The 25,537-nt window shown below is 46.0% G+C and overlaps 1 protein-coding gene across 3 annotated transcripts in view; it reads left to right on the forward strand.

The window, feature by feature from the left end:
* The window catches only part of kdm6al (lysine (K)-specific demethylase 6A, like), a 69,200-nt gene extending 48,537 nt beyond the window's left edge, over positions 1-20,663 (forward strand). For all 3 annotated transcript variants that reach the window (XM_056243515.1, XM_056243516.1, XM_056243517.1), the window contains 11 exons: positions 6,132-6,237; positions 8,837-9,042; positions 10,820-10,881; positions 10,963-11,037; positions 11,260-11,408; positions 12,324-12,438; positions 13,788-13,975; positions 15,475-15,616; positions 15,690-15,816; positions 16,763-16,933; positions 20,418-20,663. In XM_056243515.1, the coding sequence (XP_056099490.1) occupies positions 6,132-6,237; positions 8,837-9,042; positions 10,820-10,881; positions 10,963-11,037; positions 11,260-11,408; positions 12,324-12,438; positions 13,788-13,975; positions 15,475-15,616; positions 15,690-15,816; positions 16,763-16,933; positions 20,418-20,447 (1,371 nt within the window). In that variant the 3' untranslated portion in view covers positions 20,448-20,663. The remainder of the gene's footprint in view (positions 1-6,131; positions 6,238-8,836; positions 9,043-10,819; positions 10,882-10,962; positions 11,038-11,259; positions 11,409-12,323; positions 12,439-13,787; positions 13,976-15,474; positions 15,617-15,689; positions 15,817-16,762; positions 16,934-20,417) is intronic.
* The last annotated feature ends 4,874 nt before the right edge of the window (positions 20,664-25,537 follow it).

Consider the following 25,537-nt stretch of genomic DNA (forward strand, 5'->3'; position numbering starts at 1 on the left):
GCGTTAGAGTGAGTGAGCGTTAGAGTGAGTGTGAGTGAGTGTGAGTGAGTGTGAGTGAGCGTTAGAGTGAGTGAGCGTTAGAGTGAGTGAGCGTTAGAGTGAGTGTGAGTGAGCGTGTGAGTGAGCGTTAGAGTGAGTGTGAGTGAGCGTTAGAGTGAGTGTGAGTGAGCGTTAGAGTGAGTGTGAGTGAGCGTTAGAGTGAGTGTGAGTGAGCGTTAGAGTGAGTGTGAGTGAGCGTTAGAGTGAGTGTGAGTGAGCGTTAGAGTGAGTGTGAGTGAGCGTTAGAGTGAGTGTGAGTGAGCGTTAGAGTGAGTGTGAGTGAGCGTTAGAGTGAGTGTGAGTGAGCGTGTGAGTGAGCGTTAGAGTGAGTGTGAGTGAGCGTTAGAGTGAGTGTGAGTGAGCGTTAGAGTGAGTGAGCGTTAGAGTGAGTGTGAGTGAGCGTTAGAGTGAGTGTGAGAGAGAGCGTGTGAGTGAGCGTTAGAGTGAGTGTGAGTGAGCGTTAGAGTGAGTGTGAGTGAGCGTTAGAGTGAGTGTGAGTGAGCGTTAGAGTGAGTGTGAGTGAGCAGTGTTTCCTCTAGGATTTTTTTTCAGGGGGGGGGGGGACTGCTAGTGTTGCGGAGCGGGCGTGTTACGGATACGTGGTGTACATTTTTTAGCAATCAAAAAGCATGTCTAATTAATTGAAATAGTGTATTATGAATCATTAAACGTATACAACATTTAAAAAAAATATATAAAAAAAAATTTCACACTAATTCTGTGTTGTTTTTTCTGGTAATAAAATGAAGACATAAAACACAAATGTTATCATTTATCATCAATTTTAATCATATGAAATTAAATAAACTTTTTGTCAAATAACGTGCTGCACAATGAGCTTTACTGTTAAAATTAAAACATGGATTATTCCTAAAAAAAAATCAGTTTTGATGATAATTTATTTGGATTAGTGTTAGTATTATTACATTGGGACATATCTAAATTATACTGTACAACGGTAATATATTTCTGTCACGTTAAACCGAACTTTTATTTTGACGGGTTGCCGTGAAGACCTTTTGAGTTTGTGTTTGTCACAATGATAGTTTTTCTCAAATGAAGCGGTTAAATGATCACGAAGTGACTTTCGGAGTGGATCTAGAGCCTGGAGAGGAAGTTTATGCATTTGTGTCTTCATATAGGCCAAAAAACAGCGCAAGCGTCACACGTGCTTTTGTGTGTGTGTGTGTGTGTGTGTGTGTGCGGTACGTTAAATGAAACTGCGCGTCGGCTGCACCATTCATTCACACAGAACAAGCAGGATTCGTATTTAAATAGTCTTTGTGGTTTAATATCCACACACACTTGTCTACATCGCGATTTGATTTCAAGTGTACACTAAACTGCTTTCTATTTATTCCTCAAAAGATTGACAAATTCCATGAAATTCCGCGTTATACAGTAAATTTCTTTTTTATGACTGGATTTCGTCGGCAATTTAGGGGGGGCGGGGGGTCGTTTTGGGGGGGCGGGCCGCCCCCCCAAAACAATGGTAGGGGAAACACTGGTGAGTGTGAGTGAGCGTTAGAGTGAGCGTTAGAGTGAGCGTTAGAGTGAGCGTTAGAGTGAGTGTGAGTGTTAGAGTGAGTGTGAGTGAGCGTTAGAGTGAGTGTGAGTGTTAGAGTGAGTGTGAGTGTGAGTGAGTGTGAGTGAGTGTGAGTGAGCGTTAGAGTGAGCGTTAGAGTGAGCGTTAGAGTGAGCGTCGCGTTAGAGTGAGCGTTAGAGTGAGCGTTAGAGTGAGCGTTAGAGTGAGCGTTAGAGTGAGCGTTAGAGTGAGCGTTAGAGTGAGCGTTAGAGTGAGCGTTAGAGTGAGCGTTAGAGTGAGCGTTAGAGTGAGCGTTAGAGTGAGCGTTAGAGTGAGCGTTAGAGTGAGCGTTAGAGTGAGCGTTAGAGAGAGTGAGCGTTAGAGAGAGTGAGCGTTAGAGAGAGTGAGCGTTAGAGAGAGTGAGCGTTAGAGAGAGTGAGCGTTAGAGTGAGTGTGAGAGAGAGTGAGCGTTAGAGTGAGTGTGAGAGAGAGTGAGCGTTAGAGTGAGCGTTAGAGTGAGCGTTAGAGTGAGTGAGCGTGAGAGAGAGTGAGCGTGAGAGAGAGTGAGCGTTAGAGTGAGCGTTAGAGTGAGCGTTAGAGTGAGCGTTAGAGTGAGCGTTAGAGTGAGCGTTAGAGTGAGCGTTAGAGTGAGCGTTAGAGTGAGCGTTAGAGTGAGCGTTAGAGTGAGCGTTAGAGTGAGCGTTAGAGTGAGTGTGAGAGAGCGTTAGAGTGAGAGTTAGAGGCCTCGTTTACACTGTCAGTGAAATGTGACCCAATTCCGATTTTTTACTCATATGCGACACAGATCGGATGTGTTCTATGACAGTGTAAACAGGAAAAAAACGCATGCATTCGGATATTTCGAGATCGGTTTCAGGCCTCGTTCATATGTGGAAATAAATCAGATATGTGCCAATGCGACTGTCATGTAAACAGGCAGATCGGATTTTCTGAGGCATTAGGCTGCGTCTCCACGGTTTAATGACGAGAGAAACCCCGACGCGCATCTGCGAAGGGACGGATGGCCTGACGAAACATTGTGTGGTCGTATAGTAGAGGAATGTGGACACATGTTGACACAACATATCAAAGGTTGGCTTGCTCATCCTAAAATTTCGGACCCACTGCTCCTCGTTAAAGCCTGCCACGATCTCATGAAAGTGCGTTTATTGCACGGATTTTTTTCTTTTCACGTGGCATTTATGCCAAAAATAGTTTTTTGCGTGTATGATACGCACTTTATGGCGTTTAATACGCACGTTTACAGTGCGTGTCATATGCAAGCAAAAACTATTTTTGGCGTATAAATGGCACATGAAATCAAATTCGTGCTATAGACACTCACTTTCATGAGATCGTGTTGTAGGCTATGTTCCCACCAGTCCTGAGATCTCGCTGCGCGTTCGTCCATCTGTGCAAGAAGACCCCTTTAAACATGCGCGATGTTTCGGATCTATGTCAAGTGTAAACACATGACTCGGATATGGGTCACAATTTAAAGAATGTGTAAACGGGCGGTCAAAAAAATCGGATATAGGCAACAAATCAGAATTGGGCATCAAGACCTGCAGTGTAAACGAGGCCAGAGTGAGCGTTAGAGTGAGCGTTAGAGTGAGCGTTAGAGTGAGCGTTAGAGTGAGCGTTAGAGTGAGCGTTAGAGTGAGCGTTAGAGTGAGCGTTAGAGTGAGCGTTAGAGTGAGCGTTAGAGTGAGCGTTAGAGTGAGCGTTAGAGTGAGCGTTAGAGTGAGCGTTAGAGTGAGCGTTAGAGTGAGCGTTAGAGTGAGCGTTAGAGTGAGCGTTAGAGTGAGCGTTAGAGTGAGCGTTAGAGTGAGCGTTAGAGTGAGCGTTAGAGTGAGTGTGAGAGAGCGTTAGAGTGAGTGTGAGTGAGTGTGAGTGAGTGAGCGTTAGAGTGAGTGTGAGTGAGCGTGAGTGTGAGTGAGCGTTAGAGTGAGTGTGAGAGAGCGTTAGAGTGAGTGTGAGAGAGCGTGAGTGTGAGTGTGAGAGAGCGTTAGAGTGAGTGTGAGCGTTAGAGTGAGTGTGAGTGAGTGTGAGAGAGCGTTAGAGTGAGTGTGAGTGAGTGTGAGAGAGCGTTAGAGTGAGTGTGAGTGAGTGTGAGAGAGCGTTAGAGTGAGTGTGAGTGAGCGTTAGAGTGAGTGTGAGTGAGCGTTAGAGTGAGTGTGAGAGAGAGCGTGTGAGTGAGCGTTAGAGTGAGTGTGAGTGAGCGTTAGAGTGAGTGTGAGAGAGCGTTAGAGTGAGTGTGAGTGAGCGTTAGAGTGAGTGTGAGAGAGCGTTAGAGTGAGTGTGAGAGAGCGTTAGAGTGAGTGTGAGTGAGAGCGTTAGAGTGAGTGTGAGTGTGAGAGAGCGTTAGAGTGAGTGTGAGCGTTAGAGTGAGTGTGAGCGTTAGAGTGAGTGTGAGTGAGTGTGAGAGAGCGTTAGAGTGAGTGTGAGTGAGTGTGAGAGAGCGTTAGAGTGAGTGTGAGTGAGTGTGAGAGAGCGTTAGAGTGAGTGTGAGTGAGCGTTAGAGTGAGTGTGAGTGAGCGTTAGAGTGAGTGTGAGAGAGAGCGTGTGAGTGAGCGTTAGAGTGAGTGTGAGTGAGCGTTAGAGTGAGTGTGAGAGAGCGTTAGAGTGAGTGTGAGTGAGCGTTAGAGTGAGTGTGAGAGAGCGTTAGAGTGAGTGTGAGAGAGCGTTAGAGTGAGTGTGAGTGAGAGCGTTAGAGTGAGTGTGAGTGTGAGAGAGCGTTAGAGTGAGTGTGAGCGTTAGAGTGAGTGTGAGCGTTAGAGTGAGTGTGAGAGAGCGTTAGAGTGAGTGTGAGTGAGTGTGAGAGAGAGCGTTAGAGTGAGTGTGAGTGAGCGTTAGAGTGAGTGTGAGTGAGCGTTAGAGTGAGTGTGAGAGAGAGCGTGTGAGTGAGCGTTAGAGTGAGTGTGAGTGAGCGTTAGAGTGAGTGTGAGAGAGCGTTAGAGTGAGTGTGAGAGAGAGCGTGTGAGTGAGCGTTAGAGTGAGTGTGAGTGAGCGTTAGAGTGAGTGTGAGAGAGCGTTAGAGTGAGTGTGAGAGAGCGTTAGAGTGAGTGTGAGTGAGAGCGTTAGAGTGAGTGTGAGTGTGAGAGAGCGTTAGAGTGAGTGTGAGCGTTAGAGTGAGTGAGTGAGTGTGAGAGAGCGTTAGAGTGAGTGTGAGTGAGTGTGAGAGAGAGCGTTAGAGTGAGTGTGAGTGAGGGTTAGAGTGAGTGTGAGTGAGGGTTAGAGTGAGAGTGAGAGTGAGTGTGAGAGTGAGTGTGAGAGAGTGTGAGAGTGAGTGTGAGTGTGAGTGTGAGTGTGAGAGTGAGAGTGAGTGTGAGAGTGAGTGTGAGAGTGAGTGTTAGAGTGAGTGTGAGTGTGAGAGTGAGAGTGAGTGTGAGAGTGAGTGTGAGTGTGAGAGTGAGAGTGAGTGTGAGAGTGAGTGTGAGAGTGAGTGTGAGAGTGAGTGTGAGAGTGAGTGTTAGAGTGAGTGTGAGAGTGAGTGTTAGAGTGAGTGTGAGTGTGAGAGTGAGAGTGAGTGTTAGAGTGAGTGTGAGTGTGAGAGTGAGAGTGAGTGTGAGAGTGAGTGTGAGAGTGAGTGTGAGTGTGAGAGTGAGTGTGAGAGTGAGTGTGAGAGTGAGTGTTAGAGTGAGTGTGAGTGTGAGAGTGAGAGTGAGTGTTAGAGTGAGTGTGAGTGTGAGAGTGAGAGTGAGTGTGAGAGTGAGTGTGAGAGTGAGTGTGAGTGTGAGAGTGAGAGTGAGTGTTAGAGTGAGTGTGAGTGTGAGAGTGAGAGTGAGTGTGAGAGTGAGTGTGAGAGTGAGTGTGAGAGTGAGAGTGAGAGTGAGTGTGAGAGTGAGTGTGAGAGTGAGTGTGAGAGTGAGTGTTAGAGTGAGTGTGAGTGTGAGTGTGAGAGTGAGAGTGAGTGTTAGAGTGAGTGTGAGTGTGAGAGTGAGAGTGAGTGTGAGAGTGAGTGTGAGAGTGAGTGTGAGAGTGAGTGTTAGAGTGAGTGTTAGAGTGAGTGTTAGAGTGAGTGTGAGAGTGAGTGTGAGAGTGAGTGTGAGAGTGAGTGTGAGAGTGAGTGTGAGAGTGAGTGTGAGAGTGAGTGTGAGAGTGAGTGTGAGAGTGAGTGTGAGAGTGAGTGTGAGAGTGAGTGAGAGTGAGTGTGAGAGAGAGTGAGAGTGAGAGTGAGAGTGAGTGTGAGAGTGAGTGTGAGAGTGAGTGTGAGAGTGAGTGAGAGTGAGTGTGAGAGTGAGTGTGAGAGTGAGTGTGAGAGTGAGTGTGAGAGTGAGTGAGAGTGAGTGAGAGAGTGAGTGTGAGAGTGAGTGTGAGAGTGAGTGTGAGAGTGAGTGAGAGTGAGTGAGAGAGTGAGTGTGAGAGTGAGTGAGAGTGAGTGAGAGTGAGTGAGAGTGAGTGAGAGTGAGTGAGAGTGAGTGTGAGAGTGAGTGTGAGAGTGAGTGTGAGAGTGAGTGAGAGTGAGTGAGAGTGAGTGTGAGAGTGAGAGAGCGTGTGTGTGTGTTTCTGCACGGAGATGTGTAACGCTGCATGTGATTGACAATGCGTTCATAATGTGTTTCAGTTGGAGAATAAGAGAGACGCCTTCTTCCCGCCACTGCACCAGTTCTGCACAAACCAGTCCAACCCAGTGACCGTCATACGGGGCCTAGCAGGAGCCCTCAAACTGGGTCAGAGCCTTTAGCCTCCACACACACACACACACACACACACACTCTCTCTCTCTCACACTCAGTCTCACACACACTCTCTCTCTCTCACACACACACACACACACACGATCACCTGAAAGGCCAAATGTGGGAGCGACGCACTTCTCTGCAGTTTCCATGGCAACTAGAAAACAGATTGAAACTTGCTTTGCTTTCCATTGTTGAAAAGATTTCAAGGACGAAATGCACAACTCTCTGACTGATTTACAGCTCGCACTAGTGTTATAAAGCCGTGCGAGTTAGCTTTCCTCTGTTGTATTTGGTCTGCCACATTATCAAATCAGATTTAATGAGCTATATTATTATTATCATATATCAACCTTTTTTACTTTTACATAAATGCATTTGACAGATGCTTTTATCCAGAGTGAGTTGCTAAAGCTCATCTCGCTACACATGCTTGATTTCAGACCTTAATTTTTAGCACAACACGTTGTTATTGTTTCATACATGTTTGCCGCAGGGGTTTTCTGTTTAGGTCGAGTTCTGTCATAGCAGAGCGTATTTGGAAGCGTTTAAAGCAGTGGTTTTAGCAAGGGGCCTCAAGATGACTCGAAATGCAATAAAATTAGCTAAAACAAATAAAAATCAAGATATTTCTTAGTAATAGGTTATTTTCTGTAGCAAACATGCATCCAAAATATTTAATTAGGTAGAAATTGTGAGTGGAGGGCAGTGGCGGAGCCAGGATTTTTTCATAGGGGTGGCCAGGCAGGGGCCAGCAAACAGTCTGGGGTGGCACATAAATCTTAATTATTTTAACATAATAATTAGTTTAAATAATCTATTGGACTGTTCCTACACAACTGAATACAGTTCATTTGTATTCAATTGTAGCTAATTGAGAGAGTAGTGAATTAGGAATCATGGAATACTGAGTGAATTTGATTTTTTTTAAATTATTATTAGCTATTTACCACCTCCAGGAATAATAATAAAGGGGACACACACTATAGCTAAAGTTATTTAGTCATATAGTAAACTTGCTCAGTTAGCATGGTTCTGGTTCACAAAAACCCCCAACATTGTTCCACCTTCATGGATGAGACATGCAGATAACTACTGTAGTTCAAAGATTATACCCTTCATTGAATTTTATATAATCAATTAACTCTTCAACTTTCTATATTAGTAGTCAAAATAAAGAATCTAAACCGTTCTATCATACCTAATTAAAAAGGGGGGAAACATCTCTTTTGAATCGCTATGTGCAAGAATGTGAAGTCAACATGTACATAAATGGCAGAATATAAAATTAGTTATTTTATGGATTTAAAAATTATGCATTTTATTTTGTCCTTTACAAATTAACGCAAAATTACCGCCTATCTTCTTGTACAAATGCACAGTGCTCACATTTATTTGTACATTAAAAAAACACATAGCCTGTCAGTTTGTGCCTTAAACATGGCAGAATATTTTAGTCTAGACATATGTGACGCATATATAACAAATACATACATGCATGCAGTTTTGACACAGATTGTATCGCCTTTTTGATTATTTCATGAGTTAATTGACAACAGAACTACGGCTACAGCACGCCACATTTACGCGTGATGTGCAAGTACAGTACAACGTCTGACAGGACAGTAAAAAGTTAGTTTAACTGACATTTGTTGACCTTGCAACATTCATCTTACAGCAGATAGCCAACTGATTCAGGACAACGCGCTTTTCTCCGCATCTGACGGAAGTGTCACAAGCTTTCACACAGATATCTTTCAAAATAAAAGTAGAATCAGAAAAAAAGAGAATTGCGTTGTTGTTTCTTTGACTGGACATATGCGACTCACTCAAAACGGTCTTGCAACTCACCAGTTGAGGAACATCAAATCTATATTTACTATGCTCCGGTCACTGCTGAAGCTGATTCGGCACTTGTACATTTCCGCACTCGTTTGACTTGCGCCTGGCGCTGAGGTGAAGTTGGAGTGCGCGTCTGAAAAGTCTCACGTTTTTTGTGGTCGTAAGATACGGTTCTGTGTTTTAAAAACGCAATTCTTGTAAAAAAAAAAAAAAAAAGAGAGACAGAGACAGAGACAGAAACGGCAGTTGTGAGAGGGGTGGCCAAAGGGGTGGCCAAGCTTAAGCCAAGGGTGGCCATGGCCACCCCTGGCCACCCCCTGGCTCCCCCACTGGTGGAGGGCCTTCAAATATTGTAGTGGACAAAGAGTGTCCTTGAAGTCAGAAGGGTTGAGATCCGCTGGTTTAATAAAGGACACCGCTACACACAGCTGGACATGCGTAGATGTTTCTGAGTCACAAGTTCACAGAATTCGATTTATTTATAAAGCACAATTAAAAACAACTGCCGTTGACCTATGTGCTGTACAAAACGAAAAACCATTAATTAAAATACAAAGACACAAGTAAACAACAAACCATAAAAAGACAGATTTAGCTCATGAATTATAAGCCAGATCAAATAAAAATGATTTTAAAAATGGATATTGTGGGAGCAGTTCTGATTTGCTCAGGTCCTCCGTTCCAAAGTCTCGGTGAGCGGACCCGTCAGAAGGGGTCTCCAGGCGCTTCATGCTCTCTCTCTCTGCAGATCTGGGCCTGTTCTCCACGAAGACGCTGGTGGAGGCGAACCCGGAGCACCTGGTGGAGGTGCGCACTCAGCTGTGCCAGCCGGCCGACGAGAACTGGGACTCCAGCGGGCAGAGGAAGCAGTGGCGCTGCGAGGGCACCCGGTCCTACACCACCATCGCCAAATACGCCCAGTACCAGGCCTCGTCCTTCCAGGAGTCCCTGAGGGTAAGAGAACCCTTCCAGAACCCATATTTATTTGTTTTATTTCTGGTTTTGACAATTATAACAACAGTATTGAACTAAACAAACTGTGTTAAAGGGTTACTTCACCCAAAAATGAAAACTCTGTCAGTAATTACTCGCCCTCATGTGGTTCATCCCCGTAAGACTGTCGTTCATCTTCGGAACACAAATTAAGATATTTGTGATTAAATTTGAGAGCTGGATCACTCCTGCATAGGCTTCTAAGGGATCGAAACTGGCCGGCCCAAAAGTTATGAAAGACATCGTTAAAATAGTCCGAGTGACTACAGCGGCTCAACCTTAAGTTTATCACGCGACGAGAATACTTTTTGTAACGACTTTATTCAACTATTCATTTCCTTCCCTGTGGGCCTCGTGATTTCACGTAGTGAAACTGCGCAAAGCTTCTGTGTTGCACGTCACACGCATCACACACATGACCAGCGTCGGCCAATAGTGAGCCTGCGTGTGATGTGCAACACAGAAGCTTTGCGCAGTTTCACTACGTGAAATCGCGAGGCCCACAGGGAAGGAAATGAATAGTTGAATAAAGTCGTTATTTTTGTTTGTTTTTTGCGCACAAAAAGTATTCTCGTCGCGTGATAAACTTAAGGTTGAGCCGCTGTAGTCACTCGGACTATTTTAACGATGTCTTTCATAACTTTAGGGCCGGCCAGTTTCGATCCCTGAGAAGCCTATGGAGGAGTGATCCAGCTCTCAGATTTAATAAAAAATATCTTAATCTGTGTTCCGAAGATGAACGAAAGTCTAACGGGGTTGAACAACATGAGGGAGAGTAATTACTGACAGAGTTTACATTTTTGGGTGAACTAACCCTTTAACACTTATTAAAAACTGCAATTTCAGTCCCTCATTGCGTACAAAACAAAACACACTTCTACATCAATAAATAGTCTGAAAGTGCAACAAAAAAAACAATGCATGTAAAAAAAAAAATTTTTTTAAAAGCATAAAACATTCTAAACTGCTGAATAATAAAGACATTACTGCCTTTGCATCTTTATACACTGAACAGAATTATACACTGGGATGTTTTCAGCTCATCTCTTCCGTGAGCCCTTCACCTTTAACCCTCGCTCGTCTGGCGTATGCGACTCTGAGCAGGGCCTGCACTTTCTATTTTGAGCACTTCTTGCGTTGTTTTTGCTTCTTCACGATGACTCGCTTAATTTAGTCCTAATTTGTAAGTCGCTTTGGATAAAAGCGTCTGCTAAATATGTATTTGAGAGAAATAGGCCTTTTGTGTACATAGAAAAAGTCTGAGATCTTTGAGTTCAGCTCATGAAAAATAGAGCAAAAACAAGTGGTGCGTTTATAATTTTGTCCAGTGTATTTACAACAACAGCATTAAAATTAACAACGGTCAAATTTTTTTTACAAAATCTAATGTTTAGAGTTTATTACTAAGTCTAAGTCTAGAGTTCATCTAAAGACAGACAAAATTTGTTCAGGAAAACTTTTCTCATGTGTGCAGTAATGGCTGTCAAAGTTTATTAATTAAGGGATGCAAGTTATTTTTCCTATGAACTGTTGTTGACTGATCTCCCCTCAGACACAGTAATGCCACACAATTCTCAAAACGGCCACAAGATGGCGCAGTTTACCGGTTAATACGATGTTACAAAACTGATACCTGATTACGGGAAAATGCTTAAATATCGGTCGATCTCTAAAACTAGCACTAATCGTTTGCTTGTGGTATTTCGCGTAGTAAGTGACGGAGCTTGTGTGCTTTCAGGAAGAGAATGAGAAGAAGGGGCAGAAGGAGCTGTCGGACTCTGAAATCACGTCATCGGAAACGTGAGTTTGACGTGTTTAATAACCGCTGATGCTTTAGCTGCGCTGATGCTAACCCGCGCTTACTCTCTTCATTCTGCTCAGTGTTTCTAGGAGCCGCAAAGCTCCTTTCAAACAAGTCAAGTTTGGGACCAACATCGACGTCTCGGATGAAAAGAAGTGAGTCTCGGGTGCATGTGGCTACCCTTTGTGTTTTTTGTATATTGTGATTTAATAAGCATCATAGTGTCTCATTACCCGAACTCTAGTGTGTGTATGTGCAAGCAGTGATTCCAAACTGAGAACAGATGACAGGCCAGTTTCACTGAATGGCTGGAACACCACCACTTCTTCGGTGTGTGAGTCTGTGAAGCACGAGTTGAACTGTGGCTCCCCCTGCAGGTGGAAACTGCAGCTGCAGGAACTCAGTAAACTGCCTGCGTTCGCTCGAGTCGTGTCCGCCGGGAACCTGCTCAGTCACGTGGGCCACAGCATTCTGGGAATGAACACGGTCCAGCTCTTCATGAAGGTCCCGGGCAGCAGAACTCCAGGTGAGAGCCGCTGTCGTTAGACATGCTCAGTCACATGATCTCTCCGCTCGTATCACATGATCTCTCCGCTCGTATCACATGATCTCTCCGCTCGTATCACATGATCTCTCCGCTCGTATCACATGATCTCTCCGCTCGTATCACATGATGTCTCTGCTCGTATCACATGATCTCTCCGCTCGTATCACATGATGTCTCTGCTCGTATCACATGATGTCTCTGCTCGTATCACATGATCTCTCCGCTCGTATCACATGATGTCTCTGCTCGTATCACATGATCTCTCCGCTCGTATCACATGATCTCTCCGCTCGTATCACATGATGTCTCTGCTCGTATCACATGATGTCTCTGCTCGTATCACATGATCTCTCCGCTCGTATCACATGATCTCTCCGCTCGTATCACATGATCTCTCTGCTCGTATCACATGATGTCTCTGCTCGTATCACATGATCTCTCTGCTCGTATCACATGATGTCTCTGCTCGTATCACATGATGTCTCCGCTCGTATCACATGATCTCTCCGCTCGTATCACATGATCTCTCCGCTCGTATCACATGATGTCTCCGCTCGTATCACATGATCTCTCCGCTCGTATCACATGATGTCTCCGCTCGTATCACATGATCTCTCTGCTCGTATCACATGATCTCTCCGCTCGTATCACATGATGTCTCCGCTCGTATCACATGATCTCTCTGCTCGTATCACATGATGTCTCTGCTCGTATCACATGATCTCTCCGCTCGTATCACATGATGTCTCTGCTCGTATCACATGATCTCTCCGCTCATATCACATGATGTCTCCGCTCGTATCACATGATGTCTCCGCTCGTATCACATGATCTCTCTGCTCGTATCACATGATCTCTCCACTCGTATCACATGATCTCTCTGCTCATATCTAGGGCATCAGGAGCACAATAACTTCTGTGCCGTGAACATCAACATCGGGCCGGGCGACTGCGAGTGGTTTGCCGTGCCGGAGCCGTACTGGGGAGTGATGAGCGAGTTCTGTGAGAAGTACGTGACGTTTCAAACCTCTCGTTCCTGAGCGTCTGAGGGCGACTGTAGTCAACAGGGTTCACACGCAGTTTGACATTTGATTTGTCATTTCCAGGTCTGGATAAGTATGGAAAATGTGTTTCCAGACCATTGACCCTATTCAGTTCTCTAAAATGTAAAATGTAAAATTAAGAATTTTTAATTTTTATCTTACAAGCAGAGTGTTTTCATGGCGAAGGTTCGGTGATCCCTGAGCTTCCCACACAGATACATCCATTTATGGGAAACACAGTTTAGTGATTGTTGAACACAATTCAAGGCACTCATTTTTATTATGCAAAGCGAGTCTCTTTTGAACTTCACTAGTCGAATGTGTGTCACTCAGACCAGCAACTGATCAATATCACCAAAATCAGACTTGACTTTGGTATTTGTGTTTATTCAACATCAAACCACGATTACAGTATCAAACCGATGTGTCAGAGGTAAATATCTACAGGTTATAAAGCGTTTTAGGTTTCTTCTCATCATGCAAGCGCATGTTATCACTTTGAGAAAACCAACAGAAAAACAGAGAAAATTACTATATTTACATATGGAATATAAACCAAATGTAATGCTGAAAATAATTCTGTATGAAGCGTTTATGTTAAATATGCTCTGAAAAACCTACAGAGGGCTTTGGGATTTTGAAATGGAAATGTGTAGGAGCCCGAGTCAAAGTTAAGAGGATGCTTCGTCTAAAATGAAAATGGTCCTCATTTGTGTTTCGAAGACCAACGAGAATCTGATCTGGCGAGTGAATGAAGATATTCTTGATGAAATCTGAGAGATTTCTCTCTCCTGTGAAAGTCTGATCACCCAAAACTCGGACGCTTCAAATGTTCATGAAGAGATGGTCAAATAAACCCATATGAATGGAGTGGATTCATCTGAAGAGACACGATCACTTTATTTGGTCAACGGATTTAATTTTAGCATTGATCATCGGGAAAAGAAAGCTAAACTGGCGAGAGCAAACCTCATCTGTGTTCGTTCGCTGGTTAATGTTTATATGTGAATAAAAGCCTGTTTAATCTGATCATATAAAGTGATCGTGTCTCTTCCGGAGACTTGGATTAGAACTTCATGAACGTGTTGAGCATCAGTTTCAGGGGAATGCACTTGCTCAGATTCCATTAAAATATATTTGTTTGTTTCAAAGATGAACGAAAGTCTAACGGGTTTGAAATGACATGAGGGCGAGTAATGGATGACCATTTTTAATTGTTGAACTTGGAGGTCAGATCATGTGGCGGATCTGAAACCGCTTCTGTTGTCGGTCCTTGGATCGCTATGCTAGAGTCTCTTTTGACGCCCTTTTGCAGGAACAACATCAACTTCCTGAAGGGCTCGTGGTGGCCGAACCTGGAGGACCTGTACGAGGCGAACGTGCCGGTGTACCGCTTCATCCAGCGGCCCGGAGACCTGGTGTGGCTGAACACGGGAACGGTGCACTGGGTCCAGGCCATCGGCTGGTGCAACAACATCTCCTGGAACGTGGGCCCTCTGTCAGGTGCGTGGCCTGCTAGCCTCATGTAGCGGCGCAGCGGGCGATCGGCGCGCACAGCTGACCCGCGCTTCGGCACGCTGGGGATTCGCGGATCACTGGCTACAGTTAGCCATCATAGAGTGAACGCTTATCACTTGGACGCGTTTTGTCTTGCCAATTTACACATTCAAACAATTTTAAACGCGGAAGAGGAGGCGAAAATTGGGACTCGCACGTTATCTGTGCTCTCTGAGAGAGAGAGAGAGAGAGAGAGAGAGAGTTAGAGAGAGAGAGTGTTAGAGAGAGAGTTAGAGAGAGAGTGTGTGTTAGAGAGAGAGTTAGAGAGAGAGTTAGAGAGAGAGTGTTAGATCATCCAATAAACACACACACACTCACAGCCTAAGACCTACACAGTACACACACACGTACACACTCACAGCCTAAGACCTACACAGTACACACACACACACACACACTCACAGCCTAAGACCTACACACATGTATATGTTCAATTCCAAGTTCAGTGTTCGTTTGTTTTCTGCTTGTTTTTGTTTTGTACAGAGATGTTTTCTAAATCCTTTATATTTTATTTATTAATCTTTGTTTATTTTATTATTATGGTTTTATGCTATCAGTATTATTTTGTGTACTAAATGTTCTAAATCATTTTCTATGTTGTTTTGATGCTTTGGCAATACAAAATGTATTTTTTTTGTCATGCCAATAAAGCTTTCTGAATTGAATTGAATTGTTAGAGAGGGAGAGAGTTAGAGAGAGTTAGGGTTAGAGAGTGAGAGTGTGTGAGAGAGAGGGAGATAAAAAGAGAGTGAGAGAGAGGAGGGGGGGGGGGTGTTTCAGTCAGCGCTCGAACACCGAACTGATTCCTCTTTTGCGTCTCCTTGCCCTTGAACGGACACACACACACACACACACAATCATGTCTAAACCCCCGTCTCGGCAAGTGTTCTCTCGGTTCTGCCATTGAGAAAGAAACCAGATGTTTGTCCGTTTATTCGATCTTAAAGTGACAGTATCCTAATATTCCTACTGTTGTCTGTCATTAATGTTAATAAAACATCAAAAATACAATCTATATTTAATTTCTACAGTGAATAAATAGTGTTATTTTACATTTAGGCTTAATTATTTATTTCTGAATACTATTGTTAGACTTTGTAACTTTGTTATATAGTATTCATCTCTGCTTGTTATATAGTATTCATCTCTGCTTGTTATATAGTATTCATCTCTGCTTGTAATTTGTGTATTTGTTCTTCTTATCACTGACTGTTCACTTGTCTTTAATGATGTGTGAACTTTACCAGTTACAGTAGGCTAGTAGTTTTTGCTGTGGTATCGAAGAACTTCAAGTGAGCTTTAAGTAATAAAGGAAAAGCAAAGTTACAAACCCAACCATTTTTCCTGCTGATCCGAGCCGTGAGTTCTGCGATCCGTGGCACCACTAGCCTCTCGTGTTCGCTGTGGTCCGCTGTCATGTGACTGTGTTCGTCTGCTCCCTGCAGCCTATCAGTACAAGCTGGCCGTCGAACGCTACGAGTGGAACAAACTCCAGAGCGTCAAATCTATGGTTCCCATGGTGCATCTGTCCTGGAACATGGCGAGGAACATTAAAGTGTCCGACCTCAAGCTGTTTGAGATGATCAAGTGAGTGCAGTTTCCTCTGTCCGCGTGTTTATCATGTCGGTAACGAGCCGTAATCAATCTCTGTGGTGAACAGGTTCTGTTTGCTGCGGACGCTCAAACAGTGTCAGGCCATTAAAGAGGCGCTGGTGGCTGCTGGGAAGGAGACGATCTGGCACAGACGAGGCCGAGACGAGCCGGCGCATTACTGCAGCATCTGTGAGGTGAGTCCTGGATCTGATGCCCAATAACCGTTCCCTCTCGTTAGGGATGTGCACGAATGTTCGCTCTGTCATTATTATTAGAAAAATAAAGTACTATTCTAGTTTTACTACGTTGCTTTGCTGGCCGTAAATGCAGTGAGTCCATGATAAATCCCAAGCATAACTCAGTTCTAATTAAATGCACTGGGTGGCGCCGTGGAGCGTGTTTAACGAGTGGATTGTATTTGATCACATAATGTCGTCGTCTGCCTCGCGCAGTTTGGAATTACTTTGATGAATATTATCTTACAAAATGGAATTACTTTTGATCAAATTAATTAATGAAACTGCGCCATCATAATATCACCAGCACACTGAGAAATCGCATGAAACCCAAACCGCAGTCGACTGAGGAAAGAGTCCATCACTGCAGGTAAACTCCGCTGAACCGGCTTACCCGAGGGAGGGAGATGATGACGTGTCTGATAGCTAAATAACTTTGAGACGTACCCTTCCTTTAAGTTTGCGTTTTCTGTTCTTAAAGTCTTATTTGACCAAAGTGCTGTTAGAAACCCGTGTCTCTGCAACGCTTCAATGCTTTTGTTCTTTGTATTTTTTTATTTACACATTGTTTGTTTTCAACTAAAAGAAAACCTTCAGATATAACGTAAGCTTGTTGTGTACATTGCCTAATCATTAGCTTGTTCAGAAATGGTGACAAACTTTTTTTTTTAAACCTTAAACTTAAAAAATAACGTCTTTCTCATTAAACGTAATTTAAATAAGTGAATATTCAAATATTCAATTTTCCAATTATTCAAATACAATATTTTTGAAAAATGCCCATCCCTTCTTCTCATGAGACGACGTGCTGAAATCAGCCTGAGCTGTGCTGGGGCAGGTGGAGGTGTTTCACCTTCTGTTGCAGGTGGAGGTGTTTCACCTTCTGTTGGTGGTGTTGTTGCAGGTGGAGGTGTTTAACCTTCTGTTCGTGACAAGCGACAGCTACGCCCGCCGCTCCTCCGTGGTTCACTGTCAGGCCTGCGCTCGGAAGGGCAGTGGAGAGCTGGAGGGGTTCGTGGTGTTGGAGCAGCACCGGATGGACGACCTCATGCAGGTTTACGACCAGTTCTCTTTAGTAAGTCATTTTATTTCAATGCCATTCTTGTTCCAGGGTGTGTCTGAAGGGTTTAGATCCGGAGCGACTCGCCTGAAGGGTTTAGATCCGGAGTGGCTCGTCTGAAGGGTTTAGATCCGGAGTGGCTCGTCTGAAGGGTTTAGATCCGGAGCGACTCGCCTAAAGGGTTTAGATCCGGAGCGGCTCGTCTCAAGGGTTTAGATCCGGAGCGGCTCGTCTCAAGGGTTTAGATCCGGAGCGACTCGCCTAAAGGGTTTAGATCCAGAGCGACTCGTCTGAAGGGTTTAGATCCGGAGCGACTCGTCTCAAGGGTTTAGATCCGGACCGACTCGTCTGAAGGGTTTAGATCCGGAGCGACTCGTCTCAAGGGTTTAGATCCAGAGCGACTCGTCTGAAGGGTTTAGATCCGGAGCGACTCGTCTGAAGGGTTTAGATCCAGAGCGGCTCGTCTCAAGGGTTTAGATCCGGAGCGACTCGCCTGAAGGGTTTAGATCCGGAGCGACTCGTCTGAAGGGTTTCGTCTGAAGGGTTTAGATGCGGAGCGACTCGCCTGAAGGGTTTAGATCCGGAGCGACTCGTTTGAAGGGTTTTGTCTGAAGGGTTTAGATCCGGAGCGACTCGTCTGAAGGGTTTAGATCCGGAGCGACTCCCTTGAAGGGTTTAGATCCGGAGCGACTCCCTTGAAGGGTTTAGATCCGGAGCGACTCGTCTGAAGGGTTTAGATCCGGACCGACTCGCCTAAAGGGTTTAGATCCAGACCGACTCGCCTAAAGGGTTTAGATCCAGAGCGACTCGTATGAAGGGTTTAGATCCGGAGCGACTCGCCTAAAGGGTTTAGATCCAGAGCGACTCGCCTCAAGGGTTTAGATCCGGAGCGGCTCGTCTCAAGGGTTTAGATCCGGAGCGGCTCGTCTCAAGGGTTTAGATCCGGAGCGACTCGTCTCAAGGGTTTAGATCCGGAGCGACTCGCCTAAAGGGTTTAGATCCGGAGCGGCTCGTCTCAAGGGTTTAGATCCGGAGCGACTCGCCTGAAGGGTTTAGATCCGGACCGACTCGCCTAAAGGGTTTAGATCCGGAGCGACTCGTCTGAAGGGTTTAGATCCAGAGCGACTCGACTGAAGGGTTTAGATCCGGAGCGACTCGTCTGAAGGGTTTAGATCCGGAGCGGCTCGTCTCAAGGGTTTAGATCCGGAGCGACTCGCCTGAAGGGTTTAGATCCGGACCGACTCGCCTAAAGGGTTTAGATCCGGAGCGACTCGCCTGAAGGGTTTAGATCCGGACCGACTCGCCTAAAGGGTTTAGATCCGGAGCGACTCGACTGAAGGGTTTAGATCCAGAGCGGCTCGTCTCAAGGGTTTAGATCCGGAGCGACTCGCCTGAAGGGTTTAGATCCGGAGCGACTCGTCTGAAGGGTTTAGATCCAGAGCGACTCGTCTGAAGGGTTTCGTCTGAAGGGTTTCGTCTGAAGGGTTTCGTCTGAAGGGTTTCGTCTGAAGGGTTTCGTCTGAAGGGTTTCGTCTGAAGGGTTTAGATCCGGAGCGACTCGCCTGAAGGGTTTAGATCCGGAGCGACTCGCCTGAAGGGTTTAGATCCGGAGCGACTCGTCTGAAGGGTTTAGATCCAGAGCGACTCGTCTGAAGGGTTTCGTCTGAAGGGTTTCGTCTGAAGGGTTTCGTCTGAAGGGTTTCGTCTGAAGGGTTTCGTCCGAAGGGTTTAGATCCGGAGCGACTCGCCTCAAGGGTTTAGATCCGGAGCGACTCGCCTCAAGGGTTTAGATCCGGAGCGACTCGTCTCAAGGGTTTAGATCCGGAGCGACTCGCCTGAAGGGTTTAGATCCGGAGCGACTCGTCTGAAGGGTTTAGATCTGGACCGACTCGTCTGAAGGGTTTAGATCCGGACCGACTCGCCTGAAGGGTTTAGATCCGGAGCGACTCGTCTGAAGGGTTTAGATCCGGACCGACTCGCCTCAAGGGTTTAGATCCAGAGCGACTCGTCTGAAGGGTTTAGATCCGGAGCGACTCGTCTGAAGGGTTTAGATCCGGACCGACTCTCCTAAAGGGTTTAGATCCAGAGCGACTCGTCTGAAGGGTTTAGATCCGGAGCGACTCGCCTCAAGGGTTTAGATCCGGAGCGACTCGCCTCAAGGGTTTAGATCCGGAGCGACTCGCCTAAAGGGTTTAGATCCGGAGCGACTCGTCTGAAGGGTTTAGATCCGGACCGACTCGCCTGAAGGGTTTAGATCCGGAGCGACTCGCCTGAAGGGTTTAGATCCGGACCGACTCGCCTCAAGGGTTTAGATCCGGAGCGACTCGCCTGAAGGGTTTAGATCCGGAGCGACTCGTCTGAAGGGTTTAGATCTGGACCGACTCGTCTGAAGGGTTTAGATCCGGACCGACTCGCCTGAAGGGTTTAGATCCGGAGCGACTCGTCTGAAGGGTTTAGATCCGGACCGACTCGCCTCAAGGGTTTAGATCCGGAGCGACTCGTCTCAAGGGTTTAGATCCGGAGCGACTCGCCTCAAGGGTTTAGATCCGGAGCGACTCGCCTAAAGGGTTTAGATCCGGAGCGACTCGTCTGAAGGGTTTAGATCCGGACCGACTCGCCTGAAGGGTTTAGATCCGGAGCGACTCGCCTGAAGGGTTTAGATCCGGACCGACTCGCCTCAAGGGTTTAGATCCGGAGCGACTCGCCTGAAGGGTTTAGATCCGGAGCGACTCGTCTGAAGGGTTTAGATCTGGACCGACTCGTCTGAAGGGTTTAGATCCGGACCGACTCGCCTGAAGGGTTTAGATCCGGAGCGACTCGTCTGAAGGGTTTAGATCCGGACCGACTCGCCTCAAGGGTTTAGATCCGGAGCGACTCGTCTGAAGGGTTTAGATCCAGAGCGACTCGTCTGAAGGGTTTAGATCCAGAGCGACTCGCCTCAAGGGTTTAGATCCGGACCGGCTCGCCTCAAGGGTTTAGATCCGGACCGACTCTCCTAAAGGGTTTAGATCCAGAGCGACTCGTCTGAAGGGTTTAGATCCAGAGCGACTCGCCTCAAGGGTTTAGATCCGGAGCGACTCGCCTCAAGGGTTTAGATCCGGAGCGACTCGCCTAAAGGGTTTAGATCCGGAGCGACTCGTCTGAAGGGTTTAGATCCGGACCGACTCGCCTGAAGGGTTTAGATCCGGAGCGACTCGCCTGAAGGGTTTAGATCCGGACCGACTCGCCTCAAGGGTTTAGATCCGGACCGACTCGTCTGAAGGGTTTAGATCCGGACCGACTCGTCTGAAGGGTTTCGTCTGAAGGGTTTAGATCCGGAGCGACTCGTCTGAAGGGTTTAGATCCGAAACGCGACTCCCTTGAAGGGTTTTGATCCGGAGCGACTCGTCTGAAGGCTCTGTGTGTGTGTGTGTGTGTGTGTGTGTGTGTGTGTGTGTGAGAGCGAGTGTGTAACGTGAGCATTTGGAATAACACTCTTTGCTCAACTTGTGTTTTTCAGGCTCCTGCTCTTCATTCGTCTTCATCTTGACATTAAGATGCTCTACATGTGGATATCACATTACAGGAACTCTATAAACGGACCGTTTCTGATATTCAGGACAGTGGTGTCGTCTCTGGCGAGCACACGGGACCGTCGACTCCAGCGGCTGTGTGTGTCTATGCAACCGGTCTATAACTGCAGTGTGTGGTTATGGCCTGCAGGGGGCGGTCTATAACTGCAGTGTGTGGTTATGGCCTGCAGGGGGCGGTCTATAACTGCAGTGTGTGGTTATGGCCTGCAGGGGGCGGTCTATAACTGCAGTGTGTGGTTATGGCCTGCAGGGGCCGGTCTATAACTGCAGTGTGTGGTTATGGCCTGCAGGGGGCGGTCTATAACTGCAGTGTGTGGTTATGGCCTGCAGGGGGCGGTCTATAACTGCAGTGTGTGGTTATGGCCTGCAGGGGGGCGGTAGTGAGCGAACTTCCTCTCCACACGGCTCGCCGCTGCTTCATGTGAGAAACTAATCACAAAATCTTGGGATGAAATTATGGGAAACTTGTTTTTGTACATAGTGTCAATCACAACTGGCATCGTCACTTACAGACTACTGACTTGAGACGTTCTTTTTGTATTTTGTTAACATGCTGAAACCTGAAATCTTTTCCTTGTGTCTCAAGGGTTCGCCTTCACGAAGGAGCGTTAGCCTAGCTTTTTTGTATGGTAGATATCGATTTTACGATGACTTTGGATGGCAAAATCTACAAAAAATATTTGTAATGTGAAGAATTAGGTGATATATATATATAAATATATATATATATAATTTTTTACTGCTTATGTTTTTCCTGTCTTGTTATTTTGACACCATGTTCGATATTTTGTTTCTTAGGTAAGAAAAAGGATAAAATTGTGGAAAAACATAACAGCCAAGTCACAAAGAAAAATGGGTTGCACATAGAGTAAGGAATAATGTTTAAATTGTCTGTGTTTTTTTTCCTTCCTTGTTTGTTTCTAATCCTGATGTACATTTACACTATTTATAAATGCATATTTATTGCTTGAAGATATTTGTGGATGGAATGCTGTTATTTTTCCCAGAGTACCTGCCATTAAATTTGAAGGAGTTTGGTCATTTAAACTACTCCTGCATTTTTCTATATAGAATTAAACTGCTTAGTAAGCATTGTACAGAAACTATTAAATTGTTTTATTGTTTGAAGAATGTTTTATGAGTTATTAAACAAGTTGTCAACATTTTCATGCACTTGTATTAAGTATGTGTCGATACGTGAAAGTCCTCGTCTTTATGGAGAAATCGCATCTGTTTTCATTGCACACACACACACACACACACACAGACGAAGCCGTGTCCGAGTGCCCGGTGTGTTCCGGGCCGTCGGTTCTCGCTGTGTTTCGGCCGGTTCGGCCCGTAGAGCGGCGCTGAGGGAGGACTCTGATGGCCTCATCTCTCCTCTTACCTGAGCGGGGGAAGGAGTGGCGTCACTTTCGTCGGCGTAAGATGGCGGTGTACTTTCTCTTAATTACACAAAAATACAGCAAGGTTCTTAAACTCTAGTTCTAGAAAATGAAGAACAGAGAAATGTGCATCAGGTGTACTTTGGTTTAAGTTTTTAATTCATTTATGAAGCCACTGCAAACTTTATCGTTACATATTACATTGTTATATTACAATGCCATCATATTCTGTGCAGGCAATTAGCTAACTGCTGTAAATAGAAAAGCCTGACGACATCACATGTTATTCACTGACTATTCGTAAACTACTCGTGAAGAAGATCCTGGGCTTCCCACTCGTGTTTGTGCATTGTGGTGGCGTTCATACGCGTTCAACTCGTACATTCGATCTTTACGAGAGGACTTGAACGCACCAAAAGAACGTGATCAGCATGATTGATATTCAAAATGGTAAGCAAGCCCTGCTTCGTCTCGCTTTCCCTTCTGAAAGGTGAACACATCTGCATCTTCTCCTCGTGTCGGCCGACAGCACCTGCAGCTCTTCCTGTGTTCAAGCACACCATTTTGATTTCGGTTTTCATCTGCTCTAGTTCTTTGCCGTTGGTTTGGTGTTTATATTCCCCCTTTAACCGATATTGTTCTTTTTGGGCAAGGCCTGCTGAAAGCTTAGCAGCGATACCCGTTCGCCAGTGTAGTGTATCGTGATTACATCAAACTTGAGTAATGATTGTTTACTCTCGTGAGGTCAGTTGCAATTGAACAGGCTTTGAAATGTCCAGAAAGGTTCAAGTTCATCAGCGTGTCATGTCTTTCCTGACAAACATTCACAAAAGGACTCGTTTACGTCACACGGCTCCGTCCAGCTTGTTCCTCGTTTACCCAGAGCCCCCTGTGGCTGAGAGAGAAGAGCTTCCGCAGCTTAGAGTCGGCCCAGATCCGGCACACACGGACTCCACACGGGCCGGATCTGGGCCGGTCTGGGTCTTGTGCTTCACAGCCACTCGAAGGGGTTCGACTCTGAATCGGTCTTCCTGTGTGTTACTGAGCTCATCTCTTGTCAAGTCGAGTCTCCTTCATCTATACAGCGCTTTAACCATATAGAGTTCACAGCAGCTTTACAGTGATAACAGGAGATTACAGTAACAGTGTTTAGGCTTTACAGCAGCTCTAGAATAAAGTTATTGTCCAGATAAAGTTAGTTTTGATTGATTCACTTCCGTTGTAAAGATCATTAGTGATTAACTTAGCGTTAGCGTCAGGGTTTCCAGCAGAGTCTGGAGCTCGAGAACGCAAGCCTTCAAACCGGTTCCGAGGTGCAGGCGTTGAATAATAATAAATAGTTATCTCTGCACAAACATCAAAAAACCTGTGAAACCGCTGACGGCGCGCACATGCGTGTCACGTGTTTAGTCTATAGATATGCGCATTGTAATATATATGTGTGCAGGCGTGTAGTCTTTCTCTACAAATTGACCTCAACAAACTATGTCTGGCCTTAAAAATTCAAAATATAGAATTTTTTTTATCGCTTCCGCGTCGTGTGAAGCTTTCACTGCGATTACGCAAGAATCCCTTCGTTTCCCCATTATTAGTAGTTTCACAATCTGCTGTTCAGAGGAAACTCCGTTAATGACCTGCAGTCAGCAGCAGGAGAGCTTCAGTGTGTGTGTGTGTGTGTGTGTGTGTGTGTGTGTGTGGTTGACTGGTATCACAGAAGTGCACGTGAGTTGAAAAAGAGACTCAAATGAGTCTTCAACACATTGCTGACGGACACTGAACAAGTCAAATATTCTCGTTGGACAAATATCTCCAAACTTTATTGATGATGTAAAGCCTGTTGGAGTAAACGCTCCTGATCTGGAGCCAGTGTGAAGCGACTGAAACCCAGCAGACGATGTAGCTGTAGTTACACAAACACAGATCTCTACACTGTGTGCCAGGTTCAGAAGCGCAGCAGAGTGTGTGTGTGTGTGTTACTCCACTGTCTCGTGTGTGTGTGTGTGTTACTCCACTGTCTCGTGTGTGTGTGTGTGTGTGTTCCTCTACAGTCTCGTGTGTGTGTTCCTCTACAGTCTCGTGTGTGTGTGTGTTTGTTCCTCCACCGTCTCGTGTGTGTGTGTGTGTGTGTGTGTGTTCCTCTACAGTCTCGTGTGTGTGTTCCTCTACAGTCTCGTGTGTGTGTGTGTGTGTTCCTCTACAGTCTCGTGTGTGTGTTCCTCCACCGTCTCGTGTGTGTGTGTGTGTGTTACTCCACTGTCTCGTGTGTGTGTGTGTGTGTGTGTGTGTGTGTGTGTGTGTGTTCCTCTACAGTCTCGTGTGTGTGTTCCTCTACAGTCTCGTGTGTGTGTTCCTCCACAGTCTCGTGTGTGTGTGTGTGTGTGTTCCTCCACTGTCTCGTGTGTGTGTGTTTGTTCCTCCACCGTCTCGTGTGTGTGTGTGTGTGTGTTCCTCTACAGTCTTGTGTGTGTGTTCCTCTACAGTCTCGTGTGTGTGTTCCTCCACAGTCTCGTGTGTGTGTGTTCCTCCACTGTCTCGTGTGTGTGTGTTTGTTCCTCCACCGTCTCGTGTGTGTGTGTGTGTTCCTCCTCTGTGATGCTGTTTGACGGACAGGTGTCCATCAGAGACCCAGTAGCCAGATGTAGCTGCTGATGACCACAGGACCTACACTGACCACTGAGCAGAAGATGGACACGAGACTCGCTCGCCCCTGCAGAAGAGAGAGAACACACATCATCTGTGAAGGAGACGAGCTCATGGAAGAGAGTCAGGAACAGGTCATTACTCTCAGCTGATCGTATAACAGTATATAATATATATATATATATATCGTGTATAACAGTAACTGCAGATGTGCTGGAAGAGAGTCTCAGAACATCAGAGTTAAACAGGACAGATCCTGGATCAGGAGACTCATGCGCTCGGGCCACACACACACACACACACACCAGCATGGAACACGTCTCACACACACCAGGGTTAGGATACGTCACACACACACCAGGGTTAGGATACGTCACACACACCAGGGTTAGGATACGTCACACACACCAGGGTGAGATACGTCACACACACCAGGGTTAGGATACGTCACACACACCAGGGTGAGATACGTCACACACACCAGGGTTAGGATACGTCACACACACCAGGGTTAGGATACGTCACACACACCAGGGTTAGGATACGTCACACACACCAGGGTTAGGATACGTCACACACACCAGGGTTAGGATACGTCACACACACCAGGGTTAGGATACGTCACACACACCAGGGTTAGGATACGTCACACACACCAGGGTTAGGATACGTCACACACACCAGGGTTAGGATACGTCACACACACCAGGGTTAGGATACGTCACACACACCAGGGTTAGGATACGTCACACACACCAGGATTAGGATACGTCACACACACCAGGGTTAGGATACGTCACACACACCAGGGTTAGGATACGTCACACACACCAGGGTTAGGATACGTCACACACACCAGGGTTAGGATACGTCACACACACCAGGGTGAGATACGTCACACACACACCAGGGTGAGATACGTCACACACACCAGGGTGAGATACGTCACACACACACCAGGGTGAGATACGTCACACACACACCAGGGTTAGGATACGTCACACACACCAGGGTGAGATACG

Source organism: Rhinichthys klamathensis, unplaced genomic scaffold, assembly GCF_029890125.1.
Source record: "Rhinichthys klamathensis goyatoka isolate OS25496 unplaced genomic scaffold, OSU_Roscu_1.1 h1tg000802l_1, whole genome shotgun sequence".
NCBI lineage: Eukaryota > Metazoa > Chordata > Actinopteri > Cypriniformes > Leuciscidae > Rhinichthys > Rhinichthys klamathensis.